The sequence below is a fragment of the Delphinapterus leucas genome, chromosome 1, assembly GCF_059928025.1.
Source record: "Delphinapterus leucas isolate spDelLeu-1000000601 "Yukka" chromosome 1, BTC_Dleu_Yukka2, whole genome shotgun sequence".
In the NCBI taxonomy this organism is placed as follows: Eukaryota; Metazoa; Chordata; class Mammalia; order Artiodactyla; family Monodontidae; genus Delphinapterus; species Delphinapterus leucas.
The window spans coordinates 87,478,845-87,491,185 of NC_143129.1; the positions used below are offsets into that span (position 1 = coordinate 87,478,845).

The following is a 12,341-nucleotide window of genomic DNA, read 5'->3' on the forward strand; positions in this document are numbered from 1 at the left end:
TACACTGTCAAACACATGTTTATTGGATTATGCCAATGATAATACAAGTACTAAATGACATAATAATACTAAATGAAACAATGATACTAAGTGCTACAAATACTGTAAATTTGTAAAAATACAAATACTAGAAAAATGATACAAAAATTAAAATTTATGACACAAATACATGATATGATAGCAATATAAAATAATACTAAATGATATGATACCAAATTCTAAATAATACGATGATACAAGTACTAACCATCTACATATTACGCAGAGACCTGCTTCTGCTCAGCCCATAAAGAGATGGTTATATGAGCAGCCTCATTGGCAGGAGATGAAGAGATGGGATGGAACCTGTGTTAGAAAAGGCAGTAACATTGGGTCCCCACCAGCTGAGAAGAGAAAAGCAACAGAGGGCTTTTTGAGCTTTTACTGAAGCTTAGGTACAACTCTCCCAGGGCTGTTTTCCAAATTCTCTAACTCTAAAGCATTTTCTCTTATCTGAAGTCATTTATTGGTTTCTATGTCACACATTAAATACGTTGATTGATTAACATGACTGGTTAACCAAGTGGTTAACATGGTAACTGATCCTCACTTTGAGGAGGGCTTGAAGGTGAAACTGAATGCCAACGAGAGCTCAAAGGACCAGGGTTAGGTCATTCTCCCCAGATCCTAATACAAACCAACAATGGCACTATTCTGAGCTCCACAAACAGGAAGTTAGATGCCAAAAAGGACTTTGAGATCGGCCAAGGTGAGCTTGGTGACAACTTCTCCAGTTCCTGATAGAATCTGTTTGGCCAAATCTCTCTTTTTTTCTTGGAGCTGCAAGATCTTCTCTTCCACTGTTCCCTCACAAACAAATCTGAAAAAGATAAGCAAATAATCAAAAACCCAAAGCAGCATATCTAATGACATACTCAAACGTCTATTTATGCTTTAGTTTTTTGGGTTTTTTTTGCGGTACGCGGGCCTCTCACTGTTGTGGCCTCTCCCGCTCCAGAGCACAGGCTCTGGACGCGCACGCCCAGCGGCCATGGCTCACGGGCCCAGCCGCTCCGCGGCATGTGGGATCCTCCCGGACCGAGGCACGAACCCGTGTCCCCAGCATCGGCAGGCAGACTCTCAACCACTGCGCTACAAAGGAAGCCCTATGCTTTAGTTTTTAAATGAGATTTCTTCCTTCATTTTTTCTTAGGTTTGATTAAGAACTCTATGTTTAGGAGATCTAAACAACTTAGACTAAATATATATCCATTTAAAGTGATCTGACCTTGGACTTCCCTGGTGGCGCAGTGGTTAAGAATCTGCCTGCCCATGCAGGGGACACGGGTTCGACCCCTGGTCCAGGAAGATCCCACATGTCGTCGAGCAACTAAGCCCATGCGCCACAACTACTGAGCCTGCGCTCTAGAGTCCGTGAGCCACAACTACCCGCGTGCCTAGAGCCCATGCTCCACAACAAGAGAAGCCACCGCAATGAGAAGGCCGCGCCCTGCGACAAAGAGCAGCCCCCCCTTGCCGCAACTAGAGAAAGCCTGCGTGCAGCAACGAAGACCCAACACGGCCATAATAAATAAATAAAATAAAAATTTAAAAATAAAGTGATCTGACCTCAAATTGACCTTTTCTTTCTTTCTGAAGCTGAGATAATTGAGAAGTGCCAAAATAAGCAAAAGATATCCTGACCCCCAAAAAAAGTGTAGAGATCCAGCTTTTACACAAAACGCTCCATCCTGATAAGGTCGGAAGGCCTAAAGCTTATCGAGTTTCTGCCAGGAATATGTGTGCTGGTTTAAGTACAGAGTGTCTTATCTCTTGGCTAATTCACACTGAAAGCAGGTTTTACAAACCGAGGAAATACCACTGTTGTCCTTTATTCACTCATTCAACAGGTGCTGATGAAGATTCACTACATGCCATGCACTACGCTAGGTGCAGGAACGGAGATTTGAACATGGTCTTGCAGTCAAAGAGAACACAGAACAAAGACGTGAAAATAAACAGCAACAACAATAATATGACCTGGAAAGCGCCATAACGGAAGTATGTCCAGCGTACAAGAGGAGTGAAAAGAAATCTGTCTGGGGTCTTCAGGGAAGGCTCCATTGACAACTTGACTCTCAGTGTGACTTGTAGGATGAGCAAGGGTTTGCCAGATAGAACAGTGGGGAGGGCATCCCAGGGAATGGGAACACCGTGTAAAACCATGACTGAGTTTTGGAACACAGTCTGCTGCAGGGGTCGGAGAGTCTGGCCAGGGCAAAAGTCAAAAACTATGTTGTACTACAACAGCAGAAGCTCAAGAGGCTGGCGGGGGCTGGATCATGAGTGACTCTGCCTGTGATGCTAAGAAACTTAGAAAGGAGGAAATGGCAGTGGGATGGGAAGAAAGGGATGGTTACAAGAAACACCTAGAAAATAAAATGAATGGATTTGGTTTGTGAAACGTGAGCAAGAAGGGGGAGTCTAGTTTTGGCTCCATGATTAGATAAACAGTGATTCTATTCACAAAGACGAGAAATTCAGAAGAATCAGTAGATATGAGGTAGCAGGGAGAAACAATCTCAGCTTGTGACATTGTGAGTCACTGGAGCATGTAACAGTACTTGCTACATGGGGACTCCTCAACAGGTATTCATTCGTTTTTTGAGTTGAATGAGACAAATACATGAGTGAATGAATAATGGGTGTGGATGTGGACACTCAGATTCAGATATTTCGTGGGGATTTGGATATCTGGGCCTGAAGTTTAGGAAACCTTGGAACAGAGGGTATGGATTTTGGACTTACTGGAGTGGACAGGATTATTAAGAGAGGTGCATACAAAGTGAGCTGAGAAGAGAGCTAAAGACAAAACAACTGACATAATAATCACTGTACTTGGTGAATTTTGGAATCCATTGGTGTCCCTTAGCAAGAGTAGCTTCAATGGAGCGGCGGGTGTGAAAGCCAGTTTGTATAGGTTGAGGAATGAATGGGAAGTAAGTAAAGATAGACAAGGATTTCTAATTATTCAGAAAACTTAGCCATGAAAAGGAAGGAGAAAAAGAGGTCCATAACTAGACTGTATTGTACAATTAAGGCAGGTTCTGTTGTTGTTTTTAAAGAGAAGAGGGTCTCAAGGACAGGGGCATTCTACAAAATAACTGGCCTGTGCACTTCAAAAATGTCACTGTCATAAAACACAAAGAAAGATTGAGGTGTTGTTCCAGTTAAAGGGGACAAAAGAGTCATGACAATCAAATGCTACACAGGACCTAGAATTTTCTTTGGCTGGGAAGGACATCACTGGGACAAGTGGCAAAATTGAATAAGGTCCATAGATCAGATATGAGTATTGTATTACTGTTAACATCCTGGTTTTGATAACTTTATTATAGTTATGTAAGAGAATGTCATTTTTAGGAAATGCATATTTCACTATTTAGAGGTAAAGGAGCATCATGTCTGCAACTTACTGTCAAATGGTCCAGAAAAAATCTTACACACACACACACACACACACAAGTGTCACAGTGCACAGGAATTTTTTGGTATTACTCTTGCAATCAAGAACTTTGGGGTATTCTTGTAAGAATTTTTACATTCTTCTCTATATGTCTGGAATTATGTCAAAATAAAAGTTAAAAGAACGACAGAGAGAGAGAGGAAGAGAGGGAGGAGGGAGGAGAGTCCTTTCATGGGTGGCCTTGACGGCATTAAGGCTCAGCACTGTTCATAAGCTTTTCTTCTTCTGCAGGACCAACTCCAAGGTTATCCACAAATTGCTTGTGTTCCCTTCCCGACTGTGAGTACCAAAAAGGATGTGCCCCACAAGCACCATTAGTACAGTGATCATCAAATACTTCACACGTTCTATTAAAACATTACCTGAGAAAAATTTTCATGAAAGCAGACCTTTGTCCTGGAGACCTTTACTTACTTACCTGTGTATGACAACATCTTTCTGCTGCCCTACTCGGTAAATTCGGTCACAAGCTTGATCTTCAAGTGACGGATTCCTGTTAGAAGACAAGTAAAGCTCAAAGGTAATGACATCCTAGACCAGGGGTGGGCAAATCCCACGGGCCAAATGCAGCCCACAGTCTGTTTCTGTATGGCTCTTGTGTTTAAAATGGTTGTTACATTTTTAAAGGTTTGCAAAACAAAACAAAACGAAACAAAAAAACCTACAACAAAGAATATGCAACAGAGGCCTATGTAGCTGGCAAAGCCTAAAATATTTACTATGGCAAAGCCTAAAATATTTACTATCTGGCCTAAAATACTTATAGAAAAAATTTGTAGGTCTCTGTTCTAGTCTATGTGGGACTCAGAAAGCCCCAGATGTCTTCTTGCCCTCTCATGAGAAACCGGGATCAGATTGCTAATAGGAACTCTTAGCACCACCATCAGTTGGAAACTCTTAAGTAACAGAGGTTAAACCAATGCTCAAATCCTGTCACTAACTAGTCGAGTGACTTTGGGCAAGTCATCTAACCACAACCCTCCAGACTTCAGATGGCTACTTGGAAACCGGAGGGCTGGCAAATGATCTCTAATGCCTTTTTCAACTTTAATATTCTAGATTCAACTAAGGAGACTTAATTTGTTTCATTCTTTCTAGGTTCTCATTATCAATTCCAAACTAGTTTCTCATCTTACCTCTTTAAAATCTTGGATAACATTGCTCAATTCAGAAACCAGCATGATCCCCATTCTGCTTTCCTCACTCACGAGTATAGGGGAGTCCCAAGTAAGACCTAACCACGTTCTCCAGGAAGATAATAACAGGTTGGCCTGTTTGTGCCCATCTGGGCTGCCTGGAGAATTAACAAATGACAATCTCTGGCACCAGTGCCTGGTGCAGCGATCCCTGACTGGCATCACTGAAAACGCAAAACAGGGACAAATTATGACGCTTTCTCCTAGCAATACATGAGTCATTCACTTCGTATCTAGGAAGGATGCTGCCATACTGCCGGTGTTGACACCATGTGCAGTGAGTCCAAGGCTATGTGTTAAGTGTGTGTCTAACATAATTAAAAAATTCCTTTGCCTTTTCCCTTTGGAGTAACAGTTCTCCCTCTTCACCAAGGCTGAGATTTCCTTGGACGTCAACAAGTATGTCTGAAATACGGTGTTTTGAAGAGATAAAACTCTTCATTGAGTGAAGCAGCTCTTGGCCATAAGGAAAAGCACCCCCTACTCCGCTCTCAGTTTCCATGGAAACAGATGTTAGATTAACAATAAATAGTGAACAGACTATTTTAAATAGTCATTTGAAGCCTTGCTTGCTCAGGAATTCAGGGCCGGCAACTAACCCTACACCAATTTTTTCTCTCTCTCCTTTTTTTAAGTTATTTATTACTTTATTTATTTTTGGCTGTGTTGGGTCTTCGCTGCTGTGCGCGGGCTTTCTCTCTAGTTGCGGCGAGAGGGGACTACTCTTTGTTGCGGTGCGCGGGCTTCTCGTTGCAGGGGCTTCTCTGGTTGCGGAGCACGGGCTCTAGGCACGCAGGCTTCAGTAGTTGCGGCAGATGGGCTCAAGTAGTTGTGGCTCACGGGCTCTAGAGCGCAGGCTCAGTAGTTGTGGTGCATAGGCTTAGTTGCTCCGCGGCATGTGGGATCTTCCCGGACCAGGGATCGAACTTGTGTCCCCTGCATTGGCAGGTGGATTCTTAACCACTGGGCCACCAGGAAAGTCCCTAGCCCTACACCATTTTGATCTGTATCTTATACACATGGATGCACAGAGGCAGCTCCATAATATGAAAGGAACACACTCAATGTAAGAAGTCAGGCCTTACTGCCCCTCTGGTCTCCCTGCTATGCTGTGACAACTCAAGAAAAATCCAGAATCGTTACCAGTGCATGTCCAGAAGAAAAAGATGGTTTCCTCCAGTCAGGTTTAGACCAACACCTCCAGCCAAGAGAGAGATTAGCATAACCTTCAAAAGGAAGCACACCATTAACTTTACACAGACTTGGTCTCATAAATCACCTCTCCTTCTTAGCAACACGCTCTTATCAAATTCCCTTCTGCTGTCATAAAGGCACTGTTTCGAAACTCTGAGATCCTATCTCCCATGCCTCACCTTTGAGAAAATTCTCATTTAACCTTTTTTTGGTGAGTCATTCTCAAAACATTAATTGTGCACCTGCCGAAATATATGAATACTACCATTTAGAGCACCGGGGGTGGTTAGCTCAATAAACTTTCCATCAACCGGATTCTGTCTGTTCCATCAGTCCTCCAACCACTGCCATGATTCTCCTGCCATCACTCAACTAATGCTTTCCAAATTTGCATTATCCATAATTAGATGCCTTTGTTCTCCCACTTCCCTCCATCTTTCCTCATATCAAGATCCCACCCATCCTTCCAGGCTTGTCTCCTCCACAAAGAGTCTCTTGAACCTAACCAGCTATGTTCTTACTCTCTTTTTAGCCCTCATAGTTTATTCTCTTAGAGTATTTGCACACTTTGATATGTACCCCCCAATAAATGTCAAAGGAATCAAAAACACCTGGAGGGGTCAAAGCTATGAATATTTTTGAATCGAGCTATGTTAAAATTTTCTCTGTATAATTGGGAACCATTTGCTCTTGATTACAGAGCTCTGATCAGCTTGTACCTGAGGGCCCCTGGATTTGTTAAATGCCTCCACCAAGTCCATTCTCTGTTTGGGGTTAACAGAGCCATCAATGGTGGAATAAGTCAGTCCATGCCTCTTAAGGTGCAAGGTTACAACCTTCAGCATGCTGGTCCACTGAGAGACGATGACACTGGAAGGAAGGATAAAACAGAAAACCAATGCCCCTGAATAGATGAAACAAATTCATTCGCAGGGCTTTAATGCCTGCTATTCGTACAATTCAGCTATCAAATGTGGACGAGGAAAGGCCTTCTGCTACCTAAGCGTACACACTTCGGTGACATTATAAGATTACAATATTTCCAGCTATTTCTAGATCCAGTCTACAACTTATTTTGTGCAAAATGAAGTCAGAATAAAGTGGTGGCTAAGCTAAAGTACTGGCTGCAGCCTCTGATTATCTGCGGCCTAGTGCTTATCCGCAGAAGGTCTGTACTCCTGCAAAGGGGTAGAGGCCCCTCCCTTTGCCAGTCAGAACCATAAGCTGCTAGGGCTTCTCTGTTCCCCCCATGCTGTGCTTTAATTAGAGTTTTATGTGTTTAGATCAAAATATTTCCGATCTACAAATGCACTGAATAGCACACAGTGAAGTCAAACAACGAATGAACCTCCCATATCCACGTCCCCAGCTTAGGAATGTCCCCAGCACCATGGGGGCTCCCGGTCTGACCCCACTCTTCTCCCTCCCTCGCCCACCTATTACTCTCTTGCTTTTCTTGAGATGCTTCTTCTCTGCTCTTGCTCAGTTTACTCGGATGCTCAGTTTACTCGGATCCTCTAGGGATTGCCCTTTCAACCAATGCCACAAACATTTTAATTAGAAATCAAAGGGAATCTGTGCTGTAACCTGAGTGCTTTCTACTAAGCATGACTCAAGGTCCTTGATATAAAAAGCAAAGATTTATAACTATCCGAAATATTAAATTCTCTAGTGTAATTACAAGCAATGCTTGGATAATGAAATAACACATTTACCTCTTTTGGGACCCTGAATTTCTTCGGATTGCCTCCAATTCTGCCAACAGAGATGAAATCTGGGAAAAGATGGAATTAACATACAGAGGTTTAAGCAAATTTGCTTTTCTCCATGTTCTGAATTAAAGAACCGGTCTCCTCCAGAGCCTCTCGGCTTCTGGTCTTACTCCTCTCTAGTTCCCTTTCCTCTCTGCAGCCAGAGCGCTATTTCCAAAATGTCAGGTTCTTATTTTCCTCCTCTGGCTGAAGCCCCTGCAGTGGCTTCCCGCTGAGAATAAAGCCCAAGCTCCGTACAGTGGCCTCCCAGGTCCTTGCTACCTTGCCTTCCGCTCACATCTCCAGCCTCAACCCTCACTATGCGCTCTTCAAATGATGCTCGGGTGATACCAACATTCTCCCTCCATCCACTAAGCCATGCTTTGTCTCATCTTTGTCCATTCTGTTCCCTCTGCCTAGGACAGCCTTACGTTGTCAGTTTCTTGGACGTCCTCTCCAATCCCAGGAGCCCACTGCCTACATGCTACTATACCACCTTTTCTTTCTATTATCATGGTCTTTTTCATGCTATATATTAATTGCTTATTAATCATCTCTTGCTTTCATGGCCGGAGATGCTCCGAAGAGGCAGAGCCAGCGTATGTCTGGTTCATTTCTGCACCCCTAGCACTCGGCATATTGCTGGACCAGAGAAGATACTGTCCTAACATTTGCTGAAGGAGAAAGTGAAAGAGCTTGACCCAGTTTGAGGCCTGCTGCAAATGGTGTTGAAGAAGAGAACCTGTCCAGACTGAGGAATACTTGCTCAAGCTTCACGACAAGCTCTCTTTACCAAAACTGCTCAGGGCATATTCAAGTCTATGAGGGACCAGGCGATAAGAACACAGGGGCAGGACTCTGGAGAGCAGCTGGCCTCATTCTTCCTGACTGCTAATGTGAATGACTTTTCCAAAGGCTCTAAAGTTCATCCCAGAATGGAGGAAGAGGGCGAAAATTAGACCAAGAATCAGGAGATGAAAAGAGCTCTTATTCTGCCATTACAGGGCTGGATCACCTTGGAACTCCCAGTTAAGAGCACAGCTTCCTCATCAGTAAAAAGGGGCTGAGCCAGAGGAACTGAGGTGCCCTTAGCTCTTCCATTCTACGCCGTCGTGGTGCTAGTGGCAACCTGTTGAGGCCCCCGCGTAAGGCTGCGCTCCCACCTGAACAAACCCGCTGATGCCTGGGCAGGAAGACAGTCACAGGACCGTACCATTTGGAATTAGTAGGAAGAAAAAAAGCAGGTACACGAAGTGCCTGGTGTCTTGGCAACTCAAGGTTGTGGAAAGTTCTCGAACTGCCTCATGAAAAACCTGGCGATAGGTATTTTGAAAAAAATGCAGTGGGAGAGCAGGATTCATGGGCTGTGAGCTGGGGCCAAATTCTAATAACGTTCTGTATGAGTTTAGGTTTGTGCTACCAAACAAAACTCCCTTCCTCACATGAAACCACCTTAAGTGGTTTGAACTACGATTAATGGGTTCACATTAAGAACCTTGTGAACGATGACCTGAGTATCAGACAAGTTGTTAGGAACACAGATTATTAGGAACATGAATTTTAACCCAATAGCTAACTGAGGGTGCTAGGGCCTGAAGTCCGGCCACATGTGGTGCCCTTATGTTTCTCTCGGTTACTGATGGTGAAGACCTAGGTAAATATTTAAAAAATCTAACTAAAAGTAATTCTTTGGTAAAACCATTCCCCTGGCAGTGACCTCCTTTCCAGTTACATCTTTTAAAGCCTTTGAAGAGAGGCTGAGGCAGCCTCAGAAAGCAGTAGAGAGGGAACCCAGCCCTCAGGGCAGGCGAGACAATGGGCAGGTTCCAAGTGAGCCAGTGGAGAGGCAGGACACACACCCCGGCCTTCCTCTGATAGAACCCTTCAGTTCTTAAAACATTCAATGAAAACAGAACAGTGACTAATGAGGAGAGGCTGGTAGGAAACAAACCCGGCAGATGGAAGCCTCTCAACAAAGCAAAGCAACTGGCGCTCAGACGTATTACACAGTCTCGAGGCTCAGGCCTTCGTTGTTTTCCCAAAACAAACTGCTCACTTGCCTGGGCCTTGTGGCCGGCATACACCTGACAGGCTCCTTCCACAGGAATCCATGCCAGAAATCTGCCCTGATGTCAGGTCGGTCCAAGCCACTCTCTGAAAGCCCACTATGTAGTAAGACTTCAGTTTTATTCATCAAATCAAACTAGAATTTAAGACTGGAGGGAGAATTTGACCAGCCAACATCTAACAGCTCCAGCTCTGCTGTCAAATGACTGGGCTCGCTTGGACAAATGTGGCGCTCTCACTCAGGGAAATGTATAAGGAGGCAAAGTCTTTCTACTAGAATAGGGGTCATCGTACTACCTTGGTGCTCTCTCTCCTGTCGTCAAAAAGCTCCACATTGAAGCATTTGCCGTTAAGGGAAATGGAGGCAGACGGCTCTGAGTTGTGGAATTCGGACAAGGTCAAGTCTCTGAGCTGCTCTTCCAGGGAAAGGACCAGGCCTTCACTCTTCAGCTCTTTCAGATCCAGGGCCTGAGCAGAATCAGACAGGGGAAAGAGCAGATGGGCGGTTGAGGCAGCAAGGCATGTGACCTGCCAAAGTGCTAACTGTTTAACACAGCACATGGCAAAATGTCTCATAATTTACCATCAGTATCTCCTCGGGTAAACCCAGATTAAAATGTAATCTTGCAAGCTTTTTTCACCAGATCAAAAATAAATCAAGGGACTTCCCTGGTGGCGCAGTGGTTAAGAATCCGCCTGCCAATGCAGGGGACACGGGTTCAATCCCTGGTCCGGGAAGATCCCACATGCTGCAGAGCAACTAAGCCCGTGCGCCACAACTACTGAAGCCTGCGTGAGCCTAGAGCCCGTGCTCCGCAGCAAGAGAAGCCACTGCAATGAGAAGCCCACGCACTGCAACGAAGAGTAGCCCCTGCTCGCCATAACTAGAGAAAGCCCATGCGCAGCAACGAAGACCCAACGCAATCAAAAATAATTTTTAAAAAAAGGAATCCATTTAATAAATCAATCAATCAAATGATGGAACTTCTTAGATAATTGCCAGATTGCAAGATCTTTCTATTTTCCCCAGCTAGAACAGTACAGTTAATTAAGTTACTGATAATCAAGATGCAATTTGCTACCAAAAAAAGATACATTACCATAGCACCTCAAAAGAATAACATACTTCAATAAAAATTTTTTTAATAAAAGAAAAAATTTTCAAGTACCAGGAGTAGTTCTTTTTCTGTTCATAAAAATAACATACGCTCATTTTAGAAAATCTGGAGAAGTTCAGAAGAGTATAAAGAAAGTAAGAATCCTTGATAACCACGGAGAAATTAAATTTTAACTGCCAAGAGAAAAAAAAAAAAGAATAACATATGCCTTTTTTTAAAAAAATGGAAGTATATTTACAATATTGTGTTAGTTTCTGGTGTACAGCAAAGTGATTCCCTTATACATACATACTCACACACACCTATATATTCTCTTTCAGATTCTTTTCCATTAAAGGTTATTACAAGATTTTTTTTATTTTGGCTGCACCACGTGGCTTGCAGGATCTTGGTTTCCCGACCAGAGATCGAACCCAGGCCCTGGAAGTGAAAGCACCAAGTCCTAACTACTGGAGCGCCAGGGAATTCCCAGGTTATTACAAGATATCGAGTTTAGCTCCCTGTGCTATACAGTAGGTCCTTGTTGTTTACCTATTCAACATACAGTAGTGTGTATATGTTAATCCCAAGCTCCTATTTATCCCTTCCTCACCACCCTCTGCTATCCCCTTTGGTAACCATAAGTTTGTTTTCTATGTTTGTGAGTCTATTTCTGTTTTGTAAATAAGTTCATTTGTATCATTTTTTTTAGATTCCACAAATAAGTGATAGCATATGATATTTGCCTTTGATTACTTAATATGACAATTCTAGTCCCATCCATGTTGCTGCAAATGGCATTATTTCATTCTCTTTTTATGGCTGAGTAATATTCCATTATATGTATATGTGTGTGTATGTATATACACACACACACACACACAAGCACCACATCTTCTTTATCCATCCATCTGTTGATAGACATTTAGGTTGCTTCCATGTCTTGGCTATTGTAGATAATGCTGTAATGAATATGAACATTGGAGTGCATATATCTTTTTGAATTAGTTTTCTCCAGATATGTGCCCAGGAGTGGGACTGCTGGATTATATGGTAACTCTATTTTTAGTTTTTTAAGGGTCCTCCATACTGTTCTCCAGAGTGGCTGCACCCATTTAGACTCCCACCAACGGTGTAGGAGGGTTCCTTTTTCTCCACACCCTCTCCAGCATTTATTGTTTGTCAACTTTTTAATGATGGCCATTCTGACTGGTGTGAGGTGAGGACCTCATTATGGTTGTGATTTGCATTTCTCTAATAATTAGTGACACTGAGCATCCTTTCACGTGCCTCTTGGCCATCTATATGTCTTTGGTGAAATATCTATTTAGGTCTTCTGCTCATTTTTTGATTGGGTTGTTTGTTTTTTTGCTATTAAGCTGTATGAGCTGTTTGTGTATTTCGGAAATTAATCCCTTGTTGGTAGCATTGTTTGCAAATATTTTCTTCCGTTCTGTGGGTTGTCTTTTCATTTTGTTTATGATTTCCTTTGCTGTGCAAAAGCTTTTAAGTTTAATTAGGTCCCATTTGT

General features: G+C 43.1%; 1 protein-coding gene across 4 annotated transcripts in view; it reads right to left on the bottom strand.

Annotated features, from left to right (window-relative positions):
• TTF2 (transcription termination factor 2) overlaps positions 1-12,341 on the bottom strand; it is a 44,463-nt gene continuing 32,122 nt past the window's right edge. For 3 of the 4 annotated variants that reach the window (XM_089917101.1, XM_022583960.2, XM_022583959.2), the window contains 6 exons: positions 10,011-10,181; positions 7,611-7,669; positions 6,615-6,765; positions 5,845-5,927; positions 3,924-3,998; positions 1-859 (listed from right to left, as the gene is read on the bottom strand). In XM_089917101.1, coding sequence (XP_089773227.1) covers positions 715-859; positions 3,924-3,998; positions 5,845-5,927; positions 6,615-6,765; positions 7,611-7,669; positions 10,011-10,181 — 684 coding nt within the window. In that variant the 3' untranslated portion in view covers positions 1-714. The remainder of the gene's footprint in view (positions 860-3,923; positions 3,999-5,844; positions 5,928-6,614; positions 6,766-7,610; positions 7,670-10,010; positions 10,182-12,341) is intronic. The other variant, XM_022583961.2, reaches the window with a different exon arrangement.